The following is a 23039-nucleotide window of genomic DNA, read 5'->3' on the forward strand; positions in this document are numbered from 1 at the left end:
GGTCCTTCCCCCTGCCTGCCTGCCCAAGAAATCCAGACTGAAGGGGAGGAGCCGATGTGGACTCTGGGCATTTTCCAACTGTCCATACAAAACCAAGGGTGGAGCAGGACACAGAGGGTCCTATTAACACACTATGTCCTTGAGTTCTCAGCCTGGTGGGACAAGATACAGATAAGGAAGAACCACCAGATAAGGGTCAATGCTCCCTTCCTATCAGCTCTGTGGATTCCGGAACCAGACTGTTCAGATTAAATTCTACTTGGCCTTAAGCAGTGTTCTTTGGGCAAACTCCTTTACCTGGGGCATTTGTTTCCTCATCTGCCTGCGGCAGGGCAGGAACACTGAAGAGGGGTTGTGGGTCCATGGTGCTGTGAACAAATCCTGTGTGTTTGGTGACTGCAAATAAGCCACAGACTCTTAGGTCTTAGGCCTCTGCAAGGGGAAAGGTTCTAGACAGAGGGGTCGCACAAGGAGATGCAAAGGAGAGACGACTGGGAAAGGGCAGACAATGGATCTGGTGGCTGGAGAGAGCCCCCACTCCCAGAGAGGCCCAGCAGGGTGCTGGGAGGTTGTCTCCGCAGGTGACACTAGAAAAATAGGTCCACTTGTGAGACAGAGAGTCAGAAGCTGCAAGAGAGAGGCGACTCCTTGTATGCTAAGAATCTTTACTTATGTGTACAGCTGATTCCTCTTCCAAAACCATGGAGGGCTTAATTTAAAAGCCAGGCAGTGGTGGTACACTCCTTTAATCCCAGCACTTGAGAGGCAGGTGGATCTCTGTAAGTTTAAGGCTAGCTTGGTCTACAGAGCAGTATTGTACTTTGGTGTGTAATCCTCCCTTTCCTCTCTGTGACTGGAAATGCAAAGAGTAGTGCTAACTCTGTATTAACATGTTTGGTGCACAGTGTGTAAAGATATAAGCTGTGAAAACGGAAAGTGTCGTGGATCTTTAGAGGTGCACGTCTCTTATATACCACGGAAGTCATTTTGGTTTTTGTTTATATATATTTATATATATATATATTATATATATATATTATATTATATATATATTATATATATATTATATTATATATATAATATATTTTGTTTGTATATATTTAAGATCTTAGTTATAAGCCTAAGAGAAACCCATAAAGAAAAAAACATTTAAAAATTTTAAACAATGTTTATTTTTAAGACTTTGTTTTTATTTATGTGTATGTGTTTGTGTTGTCTGGGTGAGCATATCCCAGGCCTGTGAGTGCACAGGTTGGATTCTCTGGAGCTAGCTCCTATTGCTGTGAGCTAGCTACCTGACATAGGTGCTAGGACCTGAATCTCAGGCCTCTGCGAGAGCAGCAAGTACTCTTAACTGCCAAGCCATCTCTCCTGCCCTTAGTTAGAGAGAGAGAGAGAGAGAGAGAGAGAGAGAGAGAGAGAGAGAGAGAGAAGGGGGAAGGAGGAGGAAGAGGAAGAAGAGGAAGAGGAGGAAGAAGAGGAAGAAGAGGAAGAAGAGGAAGAAGAAGAGGAGGAAGAGGAGGAGGAAGAAGAATAGGAGGAGGAGGGGGAGGGGGAGGAGGAAGAAGAGGAGGAGGAGGGGGAGGAGGAAGAGGAGGAAGAAGAGGAAGAAGAAGAAGAAGAAGACGACGACTCATAAAAAAGAGGATTTGAAAAAGGAATCAAAATGGTAAATTGGAAAAAAATCAATTAAACACAAAAGTATCAATAATGAAAGAACTGGAGAACAAATAGCTCAGCAGCGAAGGCCTTAGCAGGGGCCTAGGGATGCAGCTCAATTGGCTGAGTGCTTGCCTCGCATGAAGCCCCAGCACTACATAAAACCAGTCCTGGTGCTGCCTTTAACCACAGCACTGGGGAGGGGGGAACAGTAGGATCAGAAGTTCAAAGCCATTCTTGGCTATATGGCAAGTTGGAGGCTAGCCTTGGATAAAGGAGGCTGGTCTCAGCAAGTCCTTACCAGTAGTTAAATATGCACCAACTGAAAGGAAGAACTTGACAGAATGGATAAGAACACAGGATTCTACCAAGGGATGCCTGCACGAGACTCACTTTAGATCCAAGGTCTTTGTGCAGATAGCATTCCGGGCAAACAGTAACCAAGAGAGAGCCGGGTGTTCACATCCATATCAGGCCTAACAGATTCAAAGTCATGACTTGTAACAAGGGACAAAGAAGGCATTATATTGTATTAAGTCACACTCCAACCAGCGTGCAGCCCAGAGCTATCTTCAAACCTTCTGCCTATAGATCTGGGTCAAGTTCACATGGTTCCTACCCTGGCCTACCTCAAGAACACAGAGGAAAGTCATGTCAGACTGAAGCGAAAAAGCCTCGTCAAGGTCCTCAGTGAAGCTGTGTGTACACCGCAGAGGCCTGGAGTCTCCTGTCCAATGTCACCTGGCCTGGCCAGTTGGGGACATCATCCTGGAGACCTTGAGGAGGAGGGACTTTTGCTATAGTCTCATATCATTCCTCAGTCTGACTCTCAGGCTTCCTGTCATCGTCCTGTCCCCCTGGGATCTATGGTCACATTTTGGCTTCCAGATGACACTCAATTGGTCTGAAAAACTTCTCCTGAGAGACAGGGAATAGTCTGCATCCTCGGGGTTCTGTCTGGCATGGAACTAGGCCTCAGTCGGGGGTTCAGTGGGGCAGGTGGATGAGAACTGGCTGGAAGAGGGAGCCTCAGATACCCTAACAGTCCTTAGGGATTTTGTCTAACTTGTATAGCCATAAAGACAAGGGGTGTGCCCAGACTGGTAACAGGCCTCTCTGCAAAACGTCCCTACCCTGCAAAGCCGTCCAGGGACAGTCTGATCTCTCCTCCCCCAGGCCCTGTGCCCCTCCCCAGGCCTCCTTTCCTTGACAATTGTCTCCCCATCAGCTCCTTATTTCCTATCATGTCCAGGCCTGCCCAGATTATGTTTCAGTGACTGCTTGAGCCTCAGTTTCTTCACGCATGTGAAATAGACTGAGTTCCCAGCCCACAGCTTCACTGAATCACTTAGGATGATGACCACTCTTGGCCAGTTGGAACCCTTCACAAAGCAAAAGGTTTTCTGGGAGTAGTGGAGTTTGTGTAATTAGCCCACTGTCGCTCATGTGTCCTCTGTGCCTGGCACCCTACCATGGGTTAGGAAGATTTGAAGGGAGCAGTGATGATGCATGAGTTGAATCTGTGGTTCAGAAAGGCTGAGGTGTAGAAGGAAGGAGAGAAACTGAATGAATGACCTGCCATTCATATTCCCTCATGAGGGCAAGCTACACATGGAAAAAGAACCATCCAACCCTCTGAGGTCTCCTGGGACTTCCTCATCTTAAATAAAATAAGAAAATAAAGCACAAGAACAGGTCACAGCGCCACTCTCAGAAGGTATATGGCAGCTGACCTCTGTGGACTTCTATGTTAAGCCTAGGCTGAACAATTTTATTAGCAGGACATTATACGCTCAAACCTCCTACAGGCAGGAGCTACCACCAGCCCTTTGCAAAGTGGTGGTAGCAATTAGCCTATAGCTTCATAGCTGGAAAGCCAAGGGCCAGGAGCCCAGCTCAGCCCTTGCATTCAAATGATGTGCTCTTAGCTGGGCATCACTTGGCACTGAACCCCACGTCACAAGGGGCTGGCTCCCAGCTAGAAGGTGAGGAGCAGGAGGAAGCTGCCCTTGTTTCTAGGGCTCTATGCGGGTCCAGGAAGTCAGAGGAGACACAGTCTCCAGGGTGACAGGAGCAAAGAGGCTCCCAAAGAAAAGAGGCTACACTGAGGCCTGGAAGGAGGTAGCCAGCAGGAGGGGGAGATGAAGGTCAGGAGATGGAACAGAGGGTGAGACAAGCAGAAGTGAGGCAACAGAATCAGCAGTTCAGGGATCATAGCCAAGGTCAGAAGGGACCTGCATGGTCAGCTCAAGGTTCCTCCCAGCATCATCAAAGTCCAAGATGGAGCCTGCAGAGCTGGTCGGCACCCACGGCCAGGGCATTGCGGAGGATGAAAGATGTAACAGAAAGGTATGTCCCACTTGAAAATGGGTGGAGCCATCATTTACTTAAAGATCTGCTCCCAAAAGAGCCCCTGTAGAACGAGGCTGGCCACCATTCAGAGGTAGTCAAAAGCAAACAGTCCAGGGGAAGAGAAGTCCAGTCAGGTAGAGGCCTGCTTCAGAGGCCCTGGGGAACACCCCTGAGGCCTATAGGGACCCCAGATCCTCCTTCTGGGTGTGTCTGTGTGAATCACCACCCATCAGCCCCTTTTAGCCTGGCTTTGGTTTTCTCTGATGGGCCACTGAGCAAGCTTTCAGCCCCTAAAATTTCTCCTGATCCAGATCAGTAGCCTGCCTTTAACACAGGGGCCCTGTATGGCCTTGAGACTTCCAGCCAAGCTGCTCCATTGGCCTCTCATGGCCTGAGGCAACAGGAAACTGGTGACTGAGCCCCAACAGCACCCAAATTCTCAGCTCAAAGGCTCTGTCCCCAGACCATCTGGCACATTTCCTACATTCCTCACACTTTGGAAACCAAGAAGTTCTTTAGTCTCAGGCTGGTCACGGGGAAGGGCTGAGGGTCAGGGACCACAGTGGCTCTGGGGACCAGGGGAACTGGAAGGCAGGCTCAGCTGATGAGCAGTGCCTGTGCCTCTTCCCTCCAGCTTGGGCCTTGTCACCCTGACTCACTTCTGCCCAAGGTCCTCCCTAAGCAAACTAACTGCTAACTGCTTCCCCAAAGACCTTCCACACTGCGGCTTCTGCATGTGCTTCCTCTGTCTGGAATGCCTGGGACTCAGGGGCATGAATCATCACTCCTGCCCAGAGACACCCGTCAGTGACAAAAGCTGCTGTGACAGGGGCGGGGGGGGGGGCGGGAATTCACAACAGGGTTCTGAAGACTAAGTAGGAGTTTGCCAAGAGGAAGAACTGGAATCAATTTCCATGGCTAAGCACATAGAGAGGAGAACGTGGAGGGTGGGAGATGAGGTACCCAACATGGCTCTCCCTAGGTCTGCGAGAGAAGAGACACACTCACCTTCTGAAGAATAACCATGGTTCTACGTCAGAGCACCTGCCGGAGTGACCAGACACAGTTCTGTGGGAAGAGACCATGCCACGCCCTGAGCCCAGGCACCTTGGATCTGCAAGGCCGCCTAGACTCCTCCCCAACCCCAGACTCCTCCTCCCTCATGGAAATCCTCCGTGATTTCCATCCTTCTGATTAAGGCTCAGTTTATGTGACCAGAGCCTCAGTTACTGTCACCACCTCCACTGCCCAAAGCGCTACACCTGTGTCAGCCCTTGTCATCCCAAAGGGCTCGTAGAAAGTAGTGTAGTTAGCCCTGGACCAGACATCAGCATGAGGGGTGGGCTGTGCTGTGACTGAGACTAATGTCCTGAGACTGCCCAAAGCTCAGAGAAGGACCATCTCTCACCCAAGATCACACAGCAGGGCAGGGAAGACTCAGGACTAAGTAAGACTTGGGCTCTGCAACCAGTTCAGGGCTGCTCCAGGAGTTTTGGGACACATGGAAGAATGGTCTAACACCCGTGGCCCTCACCTTCTACCTCATCCAGCACAGACCTAGGCCCAGAAATAGGCTGGAGATGGATTTGCTGCACCAAGGGTGAGGCCCCTCGATCCCTGCCTGGCCTGCCCTCCAGAGTGAGCATTAAGTTTTCACAAGGGCCCATTCAGAGGCACTGTGACATCTGATCCTCTGCCCACGACACTACCTGACACCTGAGCCCTGACCCCCATGCCCTGGGTCTCTATGAGCATCTGGTCCTTCTGGAGACCTACACACCGTGGGTTTTGCAAGAGCATCAGCAGTGGCCAGAAGAGCGGGCGACTGAGGAGGCTGCCTGGCTCCTGCCTCACTCATGCTGGTACAATACTGCAGGAAAGACTGGGACCTTGGAGGGTAGAGCTGAAGATCCATGGAAAAGCTCAGGTCTCTTCCATCCAGTGCATGAGGCTCTACCTCTCCATTCCAGTTCTAAACCTAAGAGCCAGCCTGTGTGTAAGACCATTGCTTTTCAAATTGAGAACAAAGAATTATAGTTTTTTCCTAGGGCCACGTCTGATTTTACCTTGACCCCTCGGTAACCCCAGATGGTGACCTTCATGTTCTCGGGTCACAGATAGGAAGCGTAAGGCACACAGAGAGGAAAACAACTTGTGCAAGGAGAAATAATCAGGGAGCTGACCAAAAAGACCAAGAAAGAGAGGCACCCACATTCACCCCCACCCTCCACTCCCATCTTTCCCCCTGCCTCTGAATACCCCTGACCCAGCTCTAACCCCAAAACAACTCCACAGGCCCTGGGCTCTTCAGCTGTTCCCTCATCCAGGGCATAAGCCTCCATGTGTACAGCTCAGAACATTTTCTTTCCATGGTTATGGTAGCAAGGCCCCTGTAGGTTCAGGGGAGTCCAGTTCTGGAACCTAAGGCTGTAGGACAGGGGCTCCAGAGGAGGCCCCAACCTGTAACTCCTCCCCAGTCCAAAAGTTCCAGCCAGGGCAGCCCATTCTTACCTGGGTCTTATCCACGCCCTCTGAGTCACCACCTTCCAGCCTGGGGCGAGGGGTCACAGGTCAGGGAGGACTCTGGAAGCTGAGGCTAGAGCCTGCAAATACTTTGCCCCAGCTCGAGTCTTGCTCTGAAGTTGCTGTTGGGTTCCCTTGGGCTACTCTGTTTCTTGTCTCCCTGGGTCACTCTTTCTTTCTGTTCAGGGCAGCTGTCCAGCCTGCACTGCCACCCGCCCTCTCCCTCCAAAGCCTTCTCCCAGGAGGCGGAGCCCTGGGGGGCCTCCAAGGTCTGGATGTGGTGACATCAGCATGAGGGGCGGGCTATGCTGGGATTAATGTCCAGAGGCTGCCCAAGGTGCTGTGTAAAGCTAACCCGCAGGGATTCAAGGCATGGAAGCCATAGGAGGCACTGACAGCCAGTGGGGGACTCAGGCCTGGGGTCAACCATCTGGGCCTCAGGGTCTCTTGTGTGTTACTACTTGCTATCTCTGCATGGTTGGGACTCCTGTTCTGTCCCACCTTGGTCATGATTTTGCTGGGTCTCAGCTCCCAGTAGCCTCCCCTGCTCACCCAGCTTCTCTCCTCCATGACACTACTAGAGACCATAGAGATGAGCAGGCTTGACAATACCTGGACACACATTCAAACTAGGAATCCCCAAGATGTAATCCCCCACCCCTTTCGAGGCTCTACCACCTGTCCCCACAGCCTGTTCTAGGAGTCTTGAGTGTGCTGTTACCTAATTATCCAGACATTTTGCAAAGCCACCTCACACAAGACAAAGACTCATCCAATGTGTGTGATTTAAATGTGTGATTTTTAAAAGGGGCTGGGTGGGAATGAACAGGACACAAAATATTCATCATGGTAGGTGAGGAAGGAGGCTGGAGGATCTCCTCCTGAGACCTGGCTCCTTTCTCTGCCCGCTCTTGGCCGGCTGCAACATCTCCGAAGAGAAGCTGCTTTTCAGGGGTAGGGGTGTGGGGGTGTGGCTGGGGAGGCGGGGCTGGTTTTGGTGGTGGTGGAATCTACTGTGGTATGAGGCGGGAAAGATCAATGGTGCAATGATGCCACCTGCTGGGCGCAGCCAACTGCTACAAGACTAAGGAAAAGCTGGTCGACTTCCTCAGACCAGTGTGTCACAGTGAAACCAAGGTCCAAGATCCAATTGCACGCAGTGCAGCCTTCACGCATGGAGCTGATACTTATGGACCAGGGGTGTATCGTGAGCCTACACAGAGTGTGAGATATGCAGGTTGGAGCATCCAGAACCCAATCGATAAGGTGGGAGAGTTGGGGGCAGGTGTGCTTCATTGGGGCCGAGGTGCATGCTGGGAAGACATTGGGTGGCTGAGAAGATGGTCTCAGAACCATAACGGAGACAATCCCTCAGCACCCAAACTCGGCTAAGCAGGTCACCCAAATCCCAAAAGACAAACCACCTGAGATGGTGAGGTGTGTGTGTGTGTGTGTGTGTGTGTGTGTGTGTGTGTGTGTGTTCGCGGGCTGTAAAAGATGTCCATCTTGTCTCAGTATCTTGGAGGCAGAAAACGAAGTTCTAGCATAGTGCTCACTACCACAGCAATCTCTCCTCTTATGAAAGCACTTTTATTCCTTCCTCGCCACCTCATACGCCACCCTACCTCTCCAGGTTCTGCCTGCTTTCTGCACCATCCAGAAGGGTCATAGATTTCCAGCACCTGAACCTCTTAAGGGCACCACATCCAAACCACTCACTGCAGAACTGGTCTTACTTCAGACCAACTTCACCCACCCCTCCAAACCCAATCTATCATTGTATTCTAACCATTTTGCTTTCGACAACTTGAACCCAGCTTCTGCCCATGAATTCCTAGCTCTAGCTACCTGCATCTTCCCAACATCTTTGCTCTGGTGTCCTGTCTGTGGCCTGCATGTAACTGTCTCCTCTCCACTGCAACAGGACACAGGTCTTGAACTGAGAGACTGAGAGTTAGCTCCTAGGGACTTCCACACTGACTACAGTGCTGCGATCAGACATGATTTGTACGTTTTCCTCAGTTGTTGGAAGGCTGTTCTAGAGCAGGAACTGTGCTTCCATGTCCCCAGGCCTGGGGTGTGCAGAGCTCTGCAAAGCCAGCCCCACACTGACTGGCAATAGGGAACCTGAAGGATTCCATAGAGGTGGGCTCTGACTCACTAGGCAACCAGCAAGGCCAGCTTTATCTGTGATTCCTTGCTCATCCTTCTGACCAGAAGTCAGCTATTCATTGTTCCTCTGTCCTTACTCTTGTATGTGTGGGAGTACAGGACAAATGAAACAGACAGACACAGAAAGATCCCTCTAGAGTGGCAGTAATATTTATTCTGAGAAGATAACAGAGTTCCTCTCTCCCTTGACCCCAGGTCATGGTGGCCTGGAGGAGGGAAGGCTGGGTCCTGGTGGTCCATGTAGTGTACACCGCAGGGCTGATCACCTGCAACTGAAACACTACAAGGCCTCCTGGGTGCAAGTGGTGAACAAAGCCACTGCTATGCCTGCTCCACTCTGTCCTCACCTGTCCAGTCGTCAAGGCTTCCTGGGGACCAGAGGTTCCTTCACAGCCAGGAGCCAGCCTGGCCTAGCTTAAGGGAGAACAGGAGGGCTTCTGGCCCAGTTCTGCTAGAGGTGGGGGACAGTGGCTAGATGCCAGATGACACATCTACACATTTGCTACTTGGTCCTTGTTTGCCTGTGCCTCAGAGGGATATGGCTAAGACCCACATGTCAGGCCCTGAGACCCAGGATTGTGAGGCAGGTGCTCATCCCCCATTCCTGACTGCAGTCTTCGTTTGCGATAGCCATTGAGAAGTGAAGTGATCAAGTGACGTGCGGAGTATACGACAGATTGGCACACAGCGTAAGTGGTGTGGCCTTGCTCTTATTCTTGTGAGAGTCCTCACAAATAGGAGTCGCCAGCCCCATGCTACAGAGGAAGGAATCGAGGCACGGGAGGTTGAAGTGACTTGCTCCTGGTGGAGTGCACAGCCCCAGACCCAGGTCAGTGAAGGGAAGCCCCAAGTGTGCAGGAGGGAATGCTATTATCTTTAATTCAGCTCCTAGCCCTTCCTGTGGACCAGATTCCAGGCCAGAAGAGCCATCATGGAGCAAGATGGCAGTCAGAACCCAGCACCTCCAGCAAGAGGACCACATCTTATGTCCTCCTGGGCCAGAGACAGAATGTAACCGTTCCAAAAGCAATTGCTGCTGATGACCCAATTGTTTTTTTTTTTTTTTGTTTTGTTTTGTTTTGTTTTGTTTTTAAATCTACTAAGCCTGGTCTGGAAACTGAAGGAGGGCACAGAGGGGACCTGTGAGCCACAGCACCGATACTAAACAAGAGTTCCTCAGGAATGCAGATGGCAGCCAGGAATGAACATCTCATCTCCATCCTCCTCTGAGATTCCTCCGAGAAGGTCCCTCTGCACCCATGGCCTCTCATGCTCAATGTCAGGATAAAGCAGAAGACCAACAAACCGAGTCTGCAAAGGACAACTGTGGGGGCAGACCTCCCTTACACCAAAAATTTTTTAAAATGCTAAGGCTATCCAATGTTGAGGATTGAGAGCAACATTTTGGTCTGGACAGTAAGAGCATGGTGGCCTCCTTGGCTCTTTGGGGATGCTGGTGGAGAGCCCTCTGGTCAGAAGAGAGAAGTCCCCATGTGTGACACCCAACAGATGATCCAACCCTGAGGGCCTGGCACTATCCACCCTAGAGTCCTTTCTTCCAAGAAAACCCTAGGGTCTTTCAGCAGAGGCAGCACGAGTCTCCCCCTTGGGTCTCCCGTAGCCTTACATCAACCTGTTTGGCCCAGGCCACTCCTTCCAACATCACAAGTAGAGGTTGGGAAATCATACTTTCTCACCAGCATGATCACAGCTTTTCAGTGGGTGAGAGTGAAGTCAGAGCCTGCTGCTCAGGAAGGTATCTGCCCCGGAGAAGACCTGAGAATCAGGAAGCCTAGGGTGGCTTATTGGGCAAGTCTACATTGAATAACTAAGTGGATGGAGGTCAGGCATTAGACAATGAGCAGATGTCTCCTGCATATGCCCGTTAAGGGTTCTTTCAAGATGGTTTTAAAATGGGGTGTAGTTAGATTGGGGATGTAGCTAAGCTGGTAAGTGCTCGCCTGGCATGCACAAAGCCCTGGGTTCCATACCCAGCACCACATAAACTGGTGTAGCGGTATGGCACTGAGGAGGTGGAGGCAGGAGGATCAGGAATTTAAGGTCACTCTAAGCTACATAGCAAAGATCTGGGGAGGGACACAACCTCCCCCATAGCAAACAAGGTTGGGGAAGGGGCTTGGGACATGGCAGTTTGTCTGTAAACAATTGACATCTTGGCACTCCTCGGCAGACAGCAGGGCCTGGGGAAACGTTTTCAACAGATAGCCCCTTAACAGCAGCGCCCATTGGGTAGAGAGAGCTGCTTTAAATCTTAGGCAAGAAAACTCTCCCACAAGATGGGAATTATTTGGGGCCCTCCAAACACTGAGGCTCAGAGAGGGGCAGGGCTCTCCTCAGGTCACACAGTGGGTTAGTGGAAGAGTGGGTAAAGGGCCCCAGTGTCTGGTTCCCAGGCTGGTCCTAGGCCAGGTGGGGACATGCGAGGTGTGGTGAGGACTAGTGGGGCCGGACAGGCGGGCTGGCTTCAGACAGCCGTGAGAGAGGCACTGCAGAGGACTCGCACAGCTACAATGCCTGGCAAGTCGCTGGGCTGCCGGCTACTGCGGTCCTGGAGATGGAGGGTGTGGAGGTCCTGCAGGTCATCCGGGTCAGTCTTCAGGTGCACCTGGCCCAGGAATTCATCCTTCAGGACTCGGTGATTCCAAACCTGAGAGGAGACAGAGGGTGGAGGAGGGGTTTATCTAAGGCCAGAAATATAGCCTAGGGCAGGAGGGGAGTGAGGGCAGCTGGATCTAGAAGCCTTTTGGCTCGGTGCAAGCCCAGTCAGGGAAAAGCCCATGGCCTGGACTGATGGGGTGCCCTCTTCCAGAGGCTCCCCATAAAAGCATGCTACCATTTAGAAAGCTCAATCCGTCACTACTAGCTCTAGTAAAGTTGACCTGGGTGGAGCAAGGGGTGGGCTGAGGAGGGACCCTGAACTTGACCTAGTTCTGCCCCGGCCCTTTTTTCTTTTCTCTTTTCTCTCTTTCTGTCTCTGTCTCTGTCTCTGTCTCTCTCTCTCTCTCTCTCTCTCTCTCTGACAATGTTTCACTACGTAGCCCCTGCTAGCAGCCTGATCTGATCTGCATAGATTAGCCTCAAACTCAGAATCTAGTCTGCCTCTGTCTCCTGAGATTAAAACATCGGCCACTGCACTCAGCACCTCATTTTAATATTTGCGCTGAACTGCCTGCCCCTAATGACCCTTCTGGACTCAACAGCTCTGAGTCTGTGGTTTAAACCACTGGGACCCAGTGTTAAGAAAACTTGGAAAATCTAGTAGCTCCCCCGGGGTGCTACGCATTTGTTTACAGATGGTTTCTTGTCCAGAGAGAGGCTGCTCTGGCCCCGGGGGACAGAGAAGGTTCCTTGGTAATGAGTCAGAGTCACCATACTCCAGCCATGTTGGACTGAAAGAAAGGAGCTGTGCCCAAGGTCACTGGCATTCACATTGGCTCCCCAGGGCTCTTAGGAGACAGTTACATGCCACACATGATCTCAGTGTCACCTCAAGTGGATCCACCGGTGGAAGCTCTGAAAAATAGTGACCAAGGCTTTGGGCCAGATCAGCAAAGAGGACCACTGGCCTCAGCTGGGAGACCAACCTTGCTGGATCTCAGACCCAGACTGACTAATTATCAGTCACCTACAGAGGAGCAAGAGGAGGGGCAAGACAACGGAAGCTAGCACCTGGGCTCATACCGAAGGCTCCTCTGTCCCGGGCCCTACCCCTCGGAGTGGGAGGCTATGGGAGGGGCAGAATATGCCCATGAGTATGTCTCACCTGCACAGTGATGGGCTGAGCCAGCTTCTTTCGATAGAAGATGCCTTTCACGTTGTACTCTGGTGTCGAGGTCCCTCTCTGCACGGCTGAGCGAACCTTTTCGCCCTCACACTTGATGATCACATATGAGTTTGCTCCTGGAAGGAGGATTGGGGAGCTGGGGTGAGGATGGGGCTGGTGCAGAGCCTAATGGGACAGGCATCTGGGAGGTGACATGCCAACATGGTCTTTGTCACAAAGGGGAAAGGGAAAACAGGAGCCTGATCCACCTTAGTCCCCTACTTTCTAGGGCCAGGTCGAGGGAAGAGTACAGGGTGGCACACAGGTTTCTCATCTTGACACCTCCTCCATCTAAAGACGCCGTCTCTGAACCCCCATCAGCTATCTGATGCCCTACCACATGGGGGCTCCAGGGACGCAGGAGATGGACCTCTCTAGAAGCTCACATCACCCACTGGATGGCTGTGTCTGCAGGTGCTGGGGTCTCAGGAGGCTGAGGTGTGCACTGACGGAGAGAGAACCTGAGGTAATCTCCAGAGAAGCTCACCTGTTGGGGAGTCCTTGAGGCCAGCAGCCCCCAGGACATGGACCTGGGTCACTTGCTGAGGGTAGCCACAGAGGGAGCTCCAACAGGTTCGAGGAGGCTCATCCAGGCGTAGCTCCCTAAAACAGGGCAGAGTAAGGGGACGGATGGGTGGCAAAAAGACAGATGTGAAGATGGGGTTTAAAATAAGGAGCTAATCAAACCTCATGGCAAACTCAACCACCCTCTACCACAGACTTCCAGCCTCTCTGCCCACCTCCTCCAGGGTCCCACCCTCCTCCTCTCAGGACGCCAAAGCACTTAGCACTTCCCACATGACACATCCTCTGTTGGGCATTATAGATACTATTTTACATCCTCAAAATGGATTTAGCAGCCTACTGCCCCATAAAGCCAGTCTCCATGGGACAGGTGGTAGTAACAGTAAGACCCATGTGAAAATCCAGTTGGGTGGGTGGCTTGGTCCATACTACCACTGACAGCACGGTGCCAGATCCTCTTTCTAGAGCTGGTCTCTATGTTAAAATGGAGTAGTTAGGCTTCCCATTTGGGGTGTGAGATGGTAAATAAAGCAAGCCTTTCTGTAAATTGTTAAGTGCACATATGAATCACTGTTCCTAGTCGGAACCAAGAGAACCCGGGCAGGCAAACAGAGGAGAGAAGCAATGGATGCCCATCCCTGAGAACGGCCTTGCCTTGAGCAGACACAGACAGGCCAGGCTGCGGATTCCTCCAGGCCCAGCATGGGGTACATGGTCACTAGCCCCAGCCCCCACACACCGGCAGTTGGAGGGAACATCTGTGAAGACTCGGAGCAGGAACTCGCCAGTGTGGCCTGGCTCGAAGGTGGTGGGGATGATAACATAGCGGCCCTCGGGCAGCTCTGTCCGCAAGAAAACGCTGCGTGAATTGATGTAGATGGAGCTGGCGGCCTTGTGCTGTAGGCTGTGCATACGGTACTGACGGTTTTCTTCCACCTGTGTGGAGACAAGGAGGAGATGGGCCGAAAACAGCCCCACACCAGAGTCCATCCTGTCTCCCAGTGGCTACCACAAAAGGATCAGTAGGATACATGGACAGAAAATATCCAGAACTAACAAATCTATAAGGACAAGATTAGGTTGGTGTTTGGTTAGGGCTGAGGGGAAGGAGGGTGTGGAAAGCACAGAGGTCCTTGGGCTCACAGATGCGGACCAGGGAACCAGGAATGTTAAACACACAGGGTGAAGGCTGGGAGTAGAGGTGGTTGACAAACTGGTGACCTGTATGACTGAGACCACACTAGGTCCTCCCCCCAGACCCTTAAGATGTCTTAAGCAGTCAATCTTATATTTTTGGTTGTGAGCCCAGCCTTTAACGGCTGAGCCATCTCTCCAGCCCTCATGCAGCCATCTATAGAGCCTGTCCTTATGAGGGTGTCCCATGCAGCCATGTCTTAAGCTCTATTGTACACACAGGGTTGATTTATCACCCAGAAAACTTTTTTTTTCCCAAACTGTGCTGTGCCTAAAGATGCCTAAAATGAACCACCCAGTGCCAGACTCCTGAAGTTTGGACCAACAGCAGCTACTGGGTCACAGTGAACTGAAGTTCCCCCTGCCTCACGTGGATCATGCTGGCTATGGTGTTTTGCAGAGACCCCCCAGAGGCTCCATCATATCAAATGACAATGATTTACTGGAGTGGACCATCTCTTCACAAAGACGATAATCTAGTGATGTCACTAGGTTATGTACTTTAACTGCTCAATTAGGTGGTCTATGACTTTACCTCAAGAAAAACAATTTAAAAGTAGGTGAGAAATCCCCTGGTGATCCCAATGGCCCTACAAGTTCTTTAAAAAAAAAAAAAAAAAACTATTTCTTATATATGTGTGTGTATGATGGGGGGGCACACGTGCCACAGCACACAGGTATTGGTCAGAGGGCAACGTTGTGGGGTTTATTCTCCCCTTCACCTTGGCTTGTGTTCCAGGGATCGAACTCACATCGTCAGGTTTTGGCAGCAAGCCCCTTTACCTGAAGAGCCTTTCTCTTCTTTTGTTTTGCTGCTGAGACAAGGTCTCCTACAGCCCAGACTTGAACTCGCTTTGTAATTGAGAATGTCCTGCTGCTCCTGATTCTCCTGTCACAGCCTCTTACGTGCTGGGATTACAGGCATGTGCCCCTATACCCAGCCTGACTCTGGAGTTTTGTCACAGAGGCACCAAATGCAGTCATCCCCCACTGCCAACCCTGCTTATCCACAGTTCCAATTTCCATGATTCCAGTTGCCTACAGACAACCATGCTTTGAAAATAGCAAAAGGGAAACTCCAGAAACAATGTATGTATTTTCAGTTTCAGATGTGCTGAAATCCTGCACCATCTTAACTCACTCGACAGGAGGGACACCAGTTGCCTTGTTTGGCCAGCACATCTGTACTGTGTTCTGAGCCACCGATGAGCTGCTCAGTAGCTGTTTTCATTATGGCTATGGTATGGTGCTACCTGCAGTTTGGGTCATCCAGTGGGTGTCTCAGAACTTACCTTTCTGGGTTGGGAAGCCTACTTATCATGACATGCCTAACTCCCAGCCCAAAGTCATGAAATGACACTACCAGCTGCCAGGACATCCTAGACAGTTCCGGGAAAAGCACAGCATGACATGACACAAAGTGTCACAGTGTGTTAATAAGCCAGCACAAGGGAGTAAACAAATGGTTTTCTCATAAACAGTGAATGCCAGAGAGCAAGCAAGCACCAGTGTCTCCCATCTGTATGGGTTCAGCAAGTTCTGAAGATCTGACTCGTATGGGGGAGATCTGTCATCCCAACTGTCTCTCCACACTGAGCATCACGTGTGGAGGATATCAACTTCCAAGCCAGGGGAGTGAGCAGACGTGAGTCTGCCTGTCTCTGAACAAGGTTGCCTACTCCTGTGCATGGAAAGGCCTCTGATACAAGAGGCCTAGCCCTGGGGGAGGCGCAGTGAGACCATCAGACACACAAGACCTCACAGAGCTCAGGCCAATGGCATGTGGTGTGGGCCTGCAGATCTCACCTTATAGATGTCGAAGCCGATTGCCAGATTCTCGCCTTTGCCCTCTCGGCGAGTTGAGCGCTTGGGCCTCTGCTGGATGCAGATCAACACTTCATCTTCTGGCTTCTTGACTTCAAATATGTACTGAAGGTGTGGCCGTGAAAAGAGAACCACGGTGAGACCCAGGTCAACCTTCTGGATCTCAGGAGCCTAGACTCCGGATTGGAGCCCCAGCCTTATTGGTAGCATGAACTTAGACCATCCCATCAGCTCTCCAAGTCAGTCCCTCCTCTGGGAGATGAGCCCATTAACTCAGAGAGTGGCCACCCTGACTGAAGACCGGGAGAGCCCACTGAGATGGTAAGGGCTCACCTCAGAGCCTGACACACAGTTGGTGCTCAATAAGGACACACTGAGTCTAAGGACTAAGTAGATGGACTGCAGCAGCAGAAGCTGCTGGGGGGTTGGGGGAGGGGGAGTTCCCGGTGGGAGCATAGCCTGGCCACACTTCCTGGGAAAAGCCAAACTGGGCTACTGTGAAAACAAGGAGGTCTGACCACTACCTGGCCTCTCACTGTGCCCGAGACTCTGGACAAGACAGGGTCTTGAGTCCCTGAGAGACAGTTTCCTCATTGTGACCATATGCAGTGCAGACAGTAAGACAGCAACTTCATGACCTCACATAGTGTCCACCAGGCCCCCACTGCACAGAGAGTCATAGTGAGGCTCAAAGACAGCCAGGGACATCCCTGAGTCACTCAGGAACCCCTGGCAGGGCAGCAGTGAGACAGGGTGGGGTCCTTGCGCATGCCCACCTGTGGGTTCTGGAAGAAAGTGTCCTTGTGGTTGATGCAACCTCCACTGCGGTTCTGCTGTGGGTCCTCATGTCTCGTCCAGGCACCATGCAGCCGGGCCTCCTCCCATGTCTTATGGATGCTCAGGTAGGACGTGTTAATCAGGCGGCACTTAATGATGTCAGTAAAGTAGCGGCACATGTCCTCGAAGGTCATCCTAGGTGCAGGAAGGGAGTGAGCTCGGGGCACCCCGCCATGCTCTGAAACACAGCTATACACGAGCAAGCAGGACACAATACCACCAAGACCCCAAATCTTTCTTGGGCCTCACTTTCCTCATTTGTAAAATGGGATGAATCTACCAACAGGTGCCTGTCTCACGGGGATGGAAGGGCATTGAGCAAAACAAGAATGTACGTGTAGCTGATGTGTTGGCTGCAACAACTGTTCATGGTGTTAATAACCAGTGTGTATATTTTAACATTTTATTGCAGTTTTGAACATTTATTGTTGGAGGGGGCCCAGTTGTACATGGCATGCATGTGGAGGTTGGAGGACAGCCTATGGGAGTTAGTTCTCTCCTCTCACCATGTGGGGCCCAGGAATTGAAGTTAAGTTGATAGGAAAGTGTCTTCTCATCAGACCTGATGTGTACATCATGTTCACTCTGTTTCTACCCATTGTCTTCCATGGCTACTGTAAGGCCCAAATCAACTGGTAGTAGACTCCCCCCACCTTCCCTCCCTGCTAAGCATAAGGCAGTGGCCAGGCTGTTGCCAGGCACACCTCCAGGAACATGGGCAGTGCAAGAGAAGTACATGGTTTGAACATGCTTGAGAAATGCCCTTAAAAGCAGCTTTTCCCATGGAGGAGCAATGTTGCTATGTTCTAGCTCAACTGACTCCTGAGCCAGACTGCAGAAAGTGGACTCTGTCAGTGCAGGCTGAGGGCCTGGCCAGTCTCCTCCACCCCAGCACAAGGGGGCTCCGTTAGGGTATTAATATCACTGTCATCTGATCCTGGCTGGCCTGTGGGTCTGCATGGCATGTACCTCCCACGGGGCACTTTGTACCTTTCCCTCTTGTAAGTGGCTCTGAAGGAGAGCAGGGCACCAAACGGTGTCCAAATAGAATGCTGGCAGAGTGGAATCAGGGTAAGGGATGTAAGGGAATGAATGGGTGCAAGGGGAGAAGGTAGGGGAGTGTATACAAAGGAAGGATGGATACAGGAGAATGCATAGGTACAGGGAAGGGATGAGGGGATGGATACAGGAGAATGCATAGGTACAGGGAAGGGATGAGGGGCTGGATACAGGAGAATGCATAGGTACAGGGAAGGGATGAGGGGCTGGATACAGGAGAATGCATAGGTACAGGGAAGGGATGAGGGGATGGATACAGGAGAATGCATAGGTACAGGGAAGGGATGAGGGGATGGATACAGGAGAATGCATAGGTACAGGGAAGGGATGAGGGGATGGATACAGGAGAATGCATAGGTACAGGGAAGGGATGAGGGGCTGGATACAGGAGAATGCATAGGTACAGGGAAGGGATGAGGGGATGGATACAGGAGAATGCATAGGTACAGGGAAGGGATGAGGGGCTGGATACAGGAGAATGCATAGGTACAGGGAAGGGATGAGGGGATGGATACAGGAGAATGCATAGGTACAGGGAAGGGATGAGGGGATGGATACAGGAGAATGCATAGGTACAGGGAAGGGATGAGGGGATGGATACAGGAGAATGCATAGGTACAGGGAAGGGATGAGGGGCTGGATACAGGAGAATGCATAGGTACAGGGAAGGGATGAGGGGATGGATACAGGAGAATGCATAGGTACAGGGAAGGGATGAGGGGCTGGATACAGGAGAATGCATAGGTACAGGGAAGGGATGAGGGGATGGATACAGGAGAATGCATAGGTACAGGGAAGGGATGAGGGGATGGGTGTGGGAAATGAATGAGTTTATAGAATGAATAGAAGCAGATGAAGGGATGTATTCAGAGGAATGAACAGAAGGAAGCAAGGGGATGAGTAGGTGCTGGGGTACACACAACAGGATGAGTGGAGAGAGTGGATTTGAAGGATGGATACAGGGTGATGTATTCAGAGGGATAGACTTAGGGAACAGGTTCAGCAAATGGATGCAGGGAGTGGATGTGTGAAGCAGATATAGGGGATGGTGGACCACAGGGGATGGTGGACCACAGGGGATGGTAGACCACAGGGGATGGATGGTGGACCACAGGGGATGGATGGTGGACCACAGGGGATGGTGGACCACAGGGGATGGATGGTGGACCACAAGGGATGGTGGACCACAGGGGATGAATGGTGGACCACAGGGGATGGATGGTGGACCACAGGGGATGGATGGTGGACCACAGGGGATAGAGATAGAAGAATGGATGGGGGCATTATAGGGAATAGCTACAGAGGGATGGGGGCAAAGGGATGGACACTAGAGGTGGTTGCAGAGTGGACACAAGCCAACAGATGCATGGCATGGATGAAGGGGATTGATGCTTGGAGGTGACTGACTGCTGGCTCTGAGGCTTGCTTGCTAAAACTTGATCTGGGTGACCAAACAGTTCTGGTATCCCTCAGGTATGCAGACAGGACATGGGGTAAAAGGACCCATCCTTATACAACGTATCTTACGAAGGAGCAAACTGATGCTGACCAAGGCACTGGCTCCTGACACCCTGGCCCGTGCTCCTGCCGGGCCCCAGGAAGGTCCCCTCAGCCCAAACTCAAGACAAGAGGACACTCACCAGAATTCACCATCGTCCTGCACAGTCACACCCATCTTCTCCCTCTCACTCTTGCTCACTTTCTGCCATTCCTCTGACCTGGGATGTGAGTATCAGAGAGGGGACTGTATGAGAGGCGTGGCCTGCCAGGACCACTTCCCCAAGGGAGAGCTCTGGGTAGCCGCCCCAGAGCAGTGTGGGTAGAGAAACTGGAGGTCATGCCCAGCCCAGCTCTAAGAAGCCTCTGTTCTCTCCCACAAGAAATGGTGATCTTTCTTTATGCCAGAGCTATGAAGTCAGGGAAGAAAGCTGGTGAGATCCTACGACCCCTTGGGGCCATTGTCCATGTACAAAGCATGTCACCCTTCTCCAGGCCACGATTCTTGATGAACCCACCCCGGAGACACCACTAGAAAGTAAGTCTCCTAATTGTTCCTCAGAGCATCTCTCCCAGACCCTGAAAGGCCTAGTCGTGTCACCTCTTGTCCTTGCCTCTGTGCCTGTACCCAGCTCCAACCCTAGTGGGCCTCACGTGTCACTCCAGGGCCCGGTCCACTCCCGCTCGCCCCAGGGGTTCCTCAGGCGGATCATGTCCAGCTTCTCTGACTTGAAGAAGGCCAGCAGGCCATGGCCCAGGCGCACCTTGCGCACATCAGTGACAGCATATGCATGGCCCTTCACGAGGCCACACGCTAGGCGGGTCTCCATGTCAGCTGCTGTCACAGCCTGTGGAACAAAGACACTCAGACAGGAGGGTCACACTGGAATCTGAACTAAGGCATTGGAGCTAGGCTAAGGAGCCACACCACCCCCTTCAGGTAGGGATGGGAACTGCAGTCTCACAAAAAGCACAAGCTTTGCTAAGGGGTCAGAACCCCAGGGGACTACACACACAGAAGCGCCCCTTTCCCCTCCCTGCCCAGAGAATATTGGTGCCAGCTTGCCCCAGTGAAGCTGATTGCTATGTATTTAGAAATTTTCAAGTCTCAGTACACAGGCTTGGCTGGCCTAGAATTCTCTATGTAGACTAGGTTGGCTTTGAACTTGGGGCAGTCCTCCTGCCTCTGCCTCCTACGTACTGAGATTACAGATGTGTAGCACCATGTCTGGTGGTAATATTCAGAAATGTTAAGAGATGTTTGTGAAAACAAGCAATAGGAAATTGACCTTGACAGGAGAGTTTATACCACGGAATCCAGCAGATGCCACAAATCAGGGCTCAGGGCTCCATGTTTCTAGAGAGCCAGCAGTCCAGGCTCCACAGACAGCTAGTTTATCCCAGCTTCAATAAGCCCACATTTCTCCCAGCAGTGATTGAGCAGAGGACCCTCCTGAAGACCAGCTAGTCTAGATCACCTAAAGGGACTAGCGACTCCCTGTCGGCTTCCAGCTTCCCCTTAACTTTTGACACTTTATACCTTGACAAAATACCTCAAAGGCAGGGACACAAGAGCCCAAGGGAGTCTGAATGGGGTGTGAATGGTGTAGGGGGCATTGCACGATGCAGGGGTTGGAGTTGGATTGGCATTGCCATTCAGCTCTGGGGAAGGGGAGCTATGCTCTCCAACTGCTCCATCTCCCAGAAAGCCAAGGGTCATTATGATGAGCTGGCTGGGGCCCAAGCTCAGCCCCACTCCCTCCCACCCAGGGCTTGGAGTCTTCCCTGCAGCCCTACCTTGATGGAGGCACTGATAAGCCCGCCTCTGCTGTGCACCTTCAGCACCCGTTCAAAGAGCTGGTTTCTCTTAGCCTCATCGGTGGCCAAGTCTCCCTCGGTCAGGTCGATGGGTTCAGAAACACCACCTGTGAAATCCACCAGTGCATCGGCCGTATTGCCTCCGTCCAGGGCCTGGTAACAGCCTGCCAGTCTGGGAACAACAGGAAGGGAATTCCCAGCTCAGGCTTCCAGGCAGGTCTGAATCTTTTAACTCATACAGGAGCCGTCTGAAGCTCAGAAATCAAGCAGACTGCCACAGTGACATAGCAAACCATGAGACAGCCAATATTAGAGCTCAGGTCTCAACTCCCAGGCCCTCAGTCACATGGCGCTGGTGCCTACTTTTAATCCTAGCACTCAGGAGGCAGAGGCAGGTGGATTTCTGAGTTTGAAGCCAGCCTGGTCTACAGACTGAGTTCCAGGACAGGTTACACAAAATCAAAACCAAACCAAACCAAACCAAACCAAACCAAACCAAACCAAACCAAACCAACCCAACCCAACTAAACAAATAAACAAACAAAGTGAAAAAAACACCTCCCAGGCCCACCCTGACCCACTGAGCACCACCACTGTAGGACTCAAATTCCCTAGGCTTTAAGAGCCCTGTCGTCACCAACTGTTTAAATATCTATCAATTCTTCTTAAACGTGTTTAAAGTTCATTTATCTTTTGACACAATTCTGGATTTTATTTTTGACACAATTTTGGTTTTAAAAACAAATGCTGTATTTATGCCCTAAAAAACTCTAGAAAGTACTAGAAAAGAATCTTTGGGGTAGGGGAAATGTTTGTTTGTTATGCCTGCAGAAGCACTCCAGCTAGATCCCAATTATGTTTCGAGGGGTTGGCAATAATTCCTTAAAGTAGCTTCTGGCCAGGAGTGATGAAGTGTACGTGGAATTGGGAGATCTGTGTTCAGTTTCTTTGAAAGAACTTTGAAAATATATCAATCATTAATCATCTATTACGTGTTACAGCATGACTGTGAACATGGGTAGCAGATACACAGTACAGTGCCATCAGTATGCATTGAAAAGACACACCCACAAACACAGTGCCTGCTTTGCCTTTGATCAAAAAATGCATCAAAGACATTAAAAGAAGCTGGCCAGGTAGCACATGCCTGGAACCTCAGCACTTTTGATTGTGAGTTCAAGATCAGCTTCTGCTACATAATGAGTTTGGGGAAAGCCTACAGGAGACCCAGTCTCTCTCTCTCTCTCTCTCTCTCTCTCTCTCTCTCTCTCTCTCTCTCTCTCTCTCTCTCACACACACACACACACACACACACACACACACACACACACACACACAAAATGATACTGAAAGAGCTGTCCTTCTTACAGGGAATGGGGTGGTGAGAATAAAAGAGGTACCAGAGGCACAGACGCTAACAATGGCCTAAAGCAGGAAGGGCATGGCCTTCACTGTTTTCTGTGCCAACTGGATTTGCTCTAAAAGGTACATGCTCATTCTACAACAGGGGAGGGGAGGCAGTTCAGGGGTTAAAGCAATTGCTGGGGAAAGCCAGTCCAAACTCAGAACCCAAGTAAATACAAGTGGATGCAGGGTGGTGGGGTGAGGGGTTGGGGGAAGGCACCTGTAACTCCAGCCTTGGCAGGCATGGGATGCTGAGAGCAAGCTAGCTAGTAAGACTAGCTGTACCAGTGAGCTCTGGGTTTAACTGAGAGCCCCTGCTTCAATGAGTAAA

The 23039-nt window shown here is 51.2% G+C and overlaps 2 protein-coding genes across 5 annotated transcripts in view; both read right to left on the reverse strand.

Moving 5' to 3' along the window:
* Positions 1-6749, reverse strand: part of Myo7a (myosin VIIA) — a 73085-nt gene extending 66336 nt beyond the window's left edge. Inside the window, exons 1-2 of the mRNA XM_076938305.1 lie at positions 6523-6749; positions 5020-5079 (exon numbers count right to left, since the gene is read on the reverse strand). Coding sequence (XP_076794420.1) covers positions 5020-5037 — 18 coding nt within the window. The 5' untranslated portion in view covers positions 5038-5079; positions 6523-6749. The remainder of the gene's footprint in view (positions 1-5019; positions 5080-6522) is intronic.
* Positions 6750-8834: 2085 nt separating this feature from the next.
* The window catches only part of Capn5 (calpain 5), a 55984-nt gene continuing 41779 nt past the window's right edge, over positions 8835-23039 (reverse strand). For 3 of the 4 annotated variants that reach the window (XM_034514782.2, XM_076938340.1, XM_034514791.2), the window contains exons 5-13: positions 21284-21476; positions 20141-20334; positions 19630-19707; positions 16870-17065; positions 16076-16198; positions 13815-14011; positions 13038-13153; positions 12491-12627; positions 8835-11374 (exon numbers count right to left, since the gene is read on the reverse strand). In XM_034514782.2, the coding sequence (XP_034370673.1) occupies positions 11192-11374; positions 12491-12627; positions 13038-13153; positions 13815-14011; positions 16076-16198; positions 16870-17065; positions 19630-19707; positions 20141-20334; positions 21284-21476 (1417 nt within the window). In that variant the 3' untranslated portion in view covers positions 8835-11191. The remainder of the gene's footprint in view (positions 11375-12490; positions 12628-13037; positions 13154-13814; positions 14012-16075; positions 16199-16869; positions 17066-19629; positions 19708-20140; positions 20335-21283; positions 21477-23039) is intronic. The other variant, XM_034514796.2, reaches the window with a different exon arrangement.

This window comes from Arvicanthis niloticus, chromosome 1, assembly GCF_011762505.2.
Source record: "Arvicanthis niloticus isolate mArvNil1 chromosome 1, mArvNil1.pat.X, whole genome shotgun sequence".
In the NCBI taxonomy this organism is placed as follows: Eukaryota; Metazoa; Chordata; class Mammalia; order Rodentia; family Muridae; genus Arvicanthis; species Arvicanthis niloticus.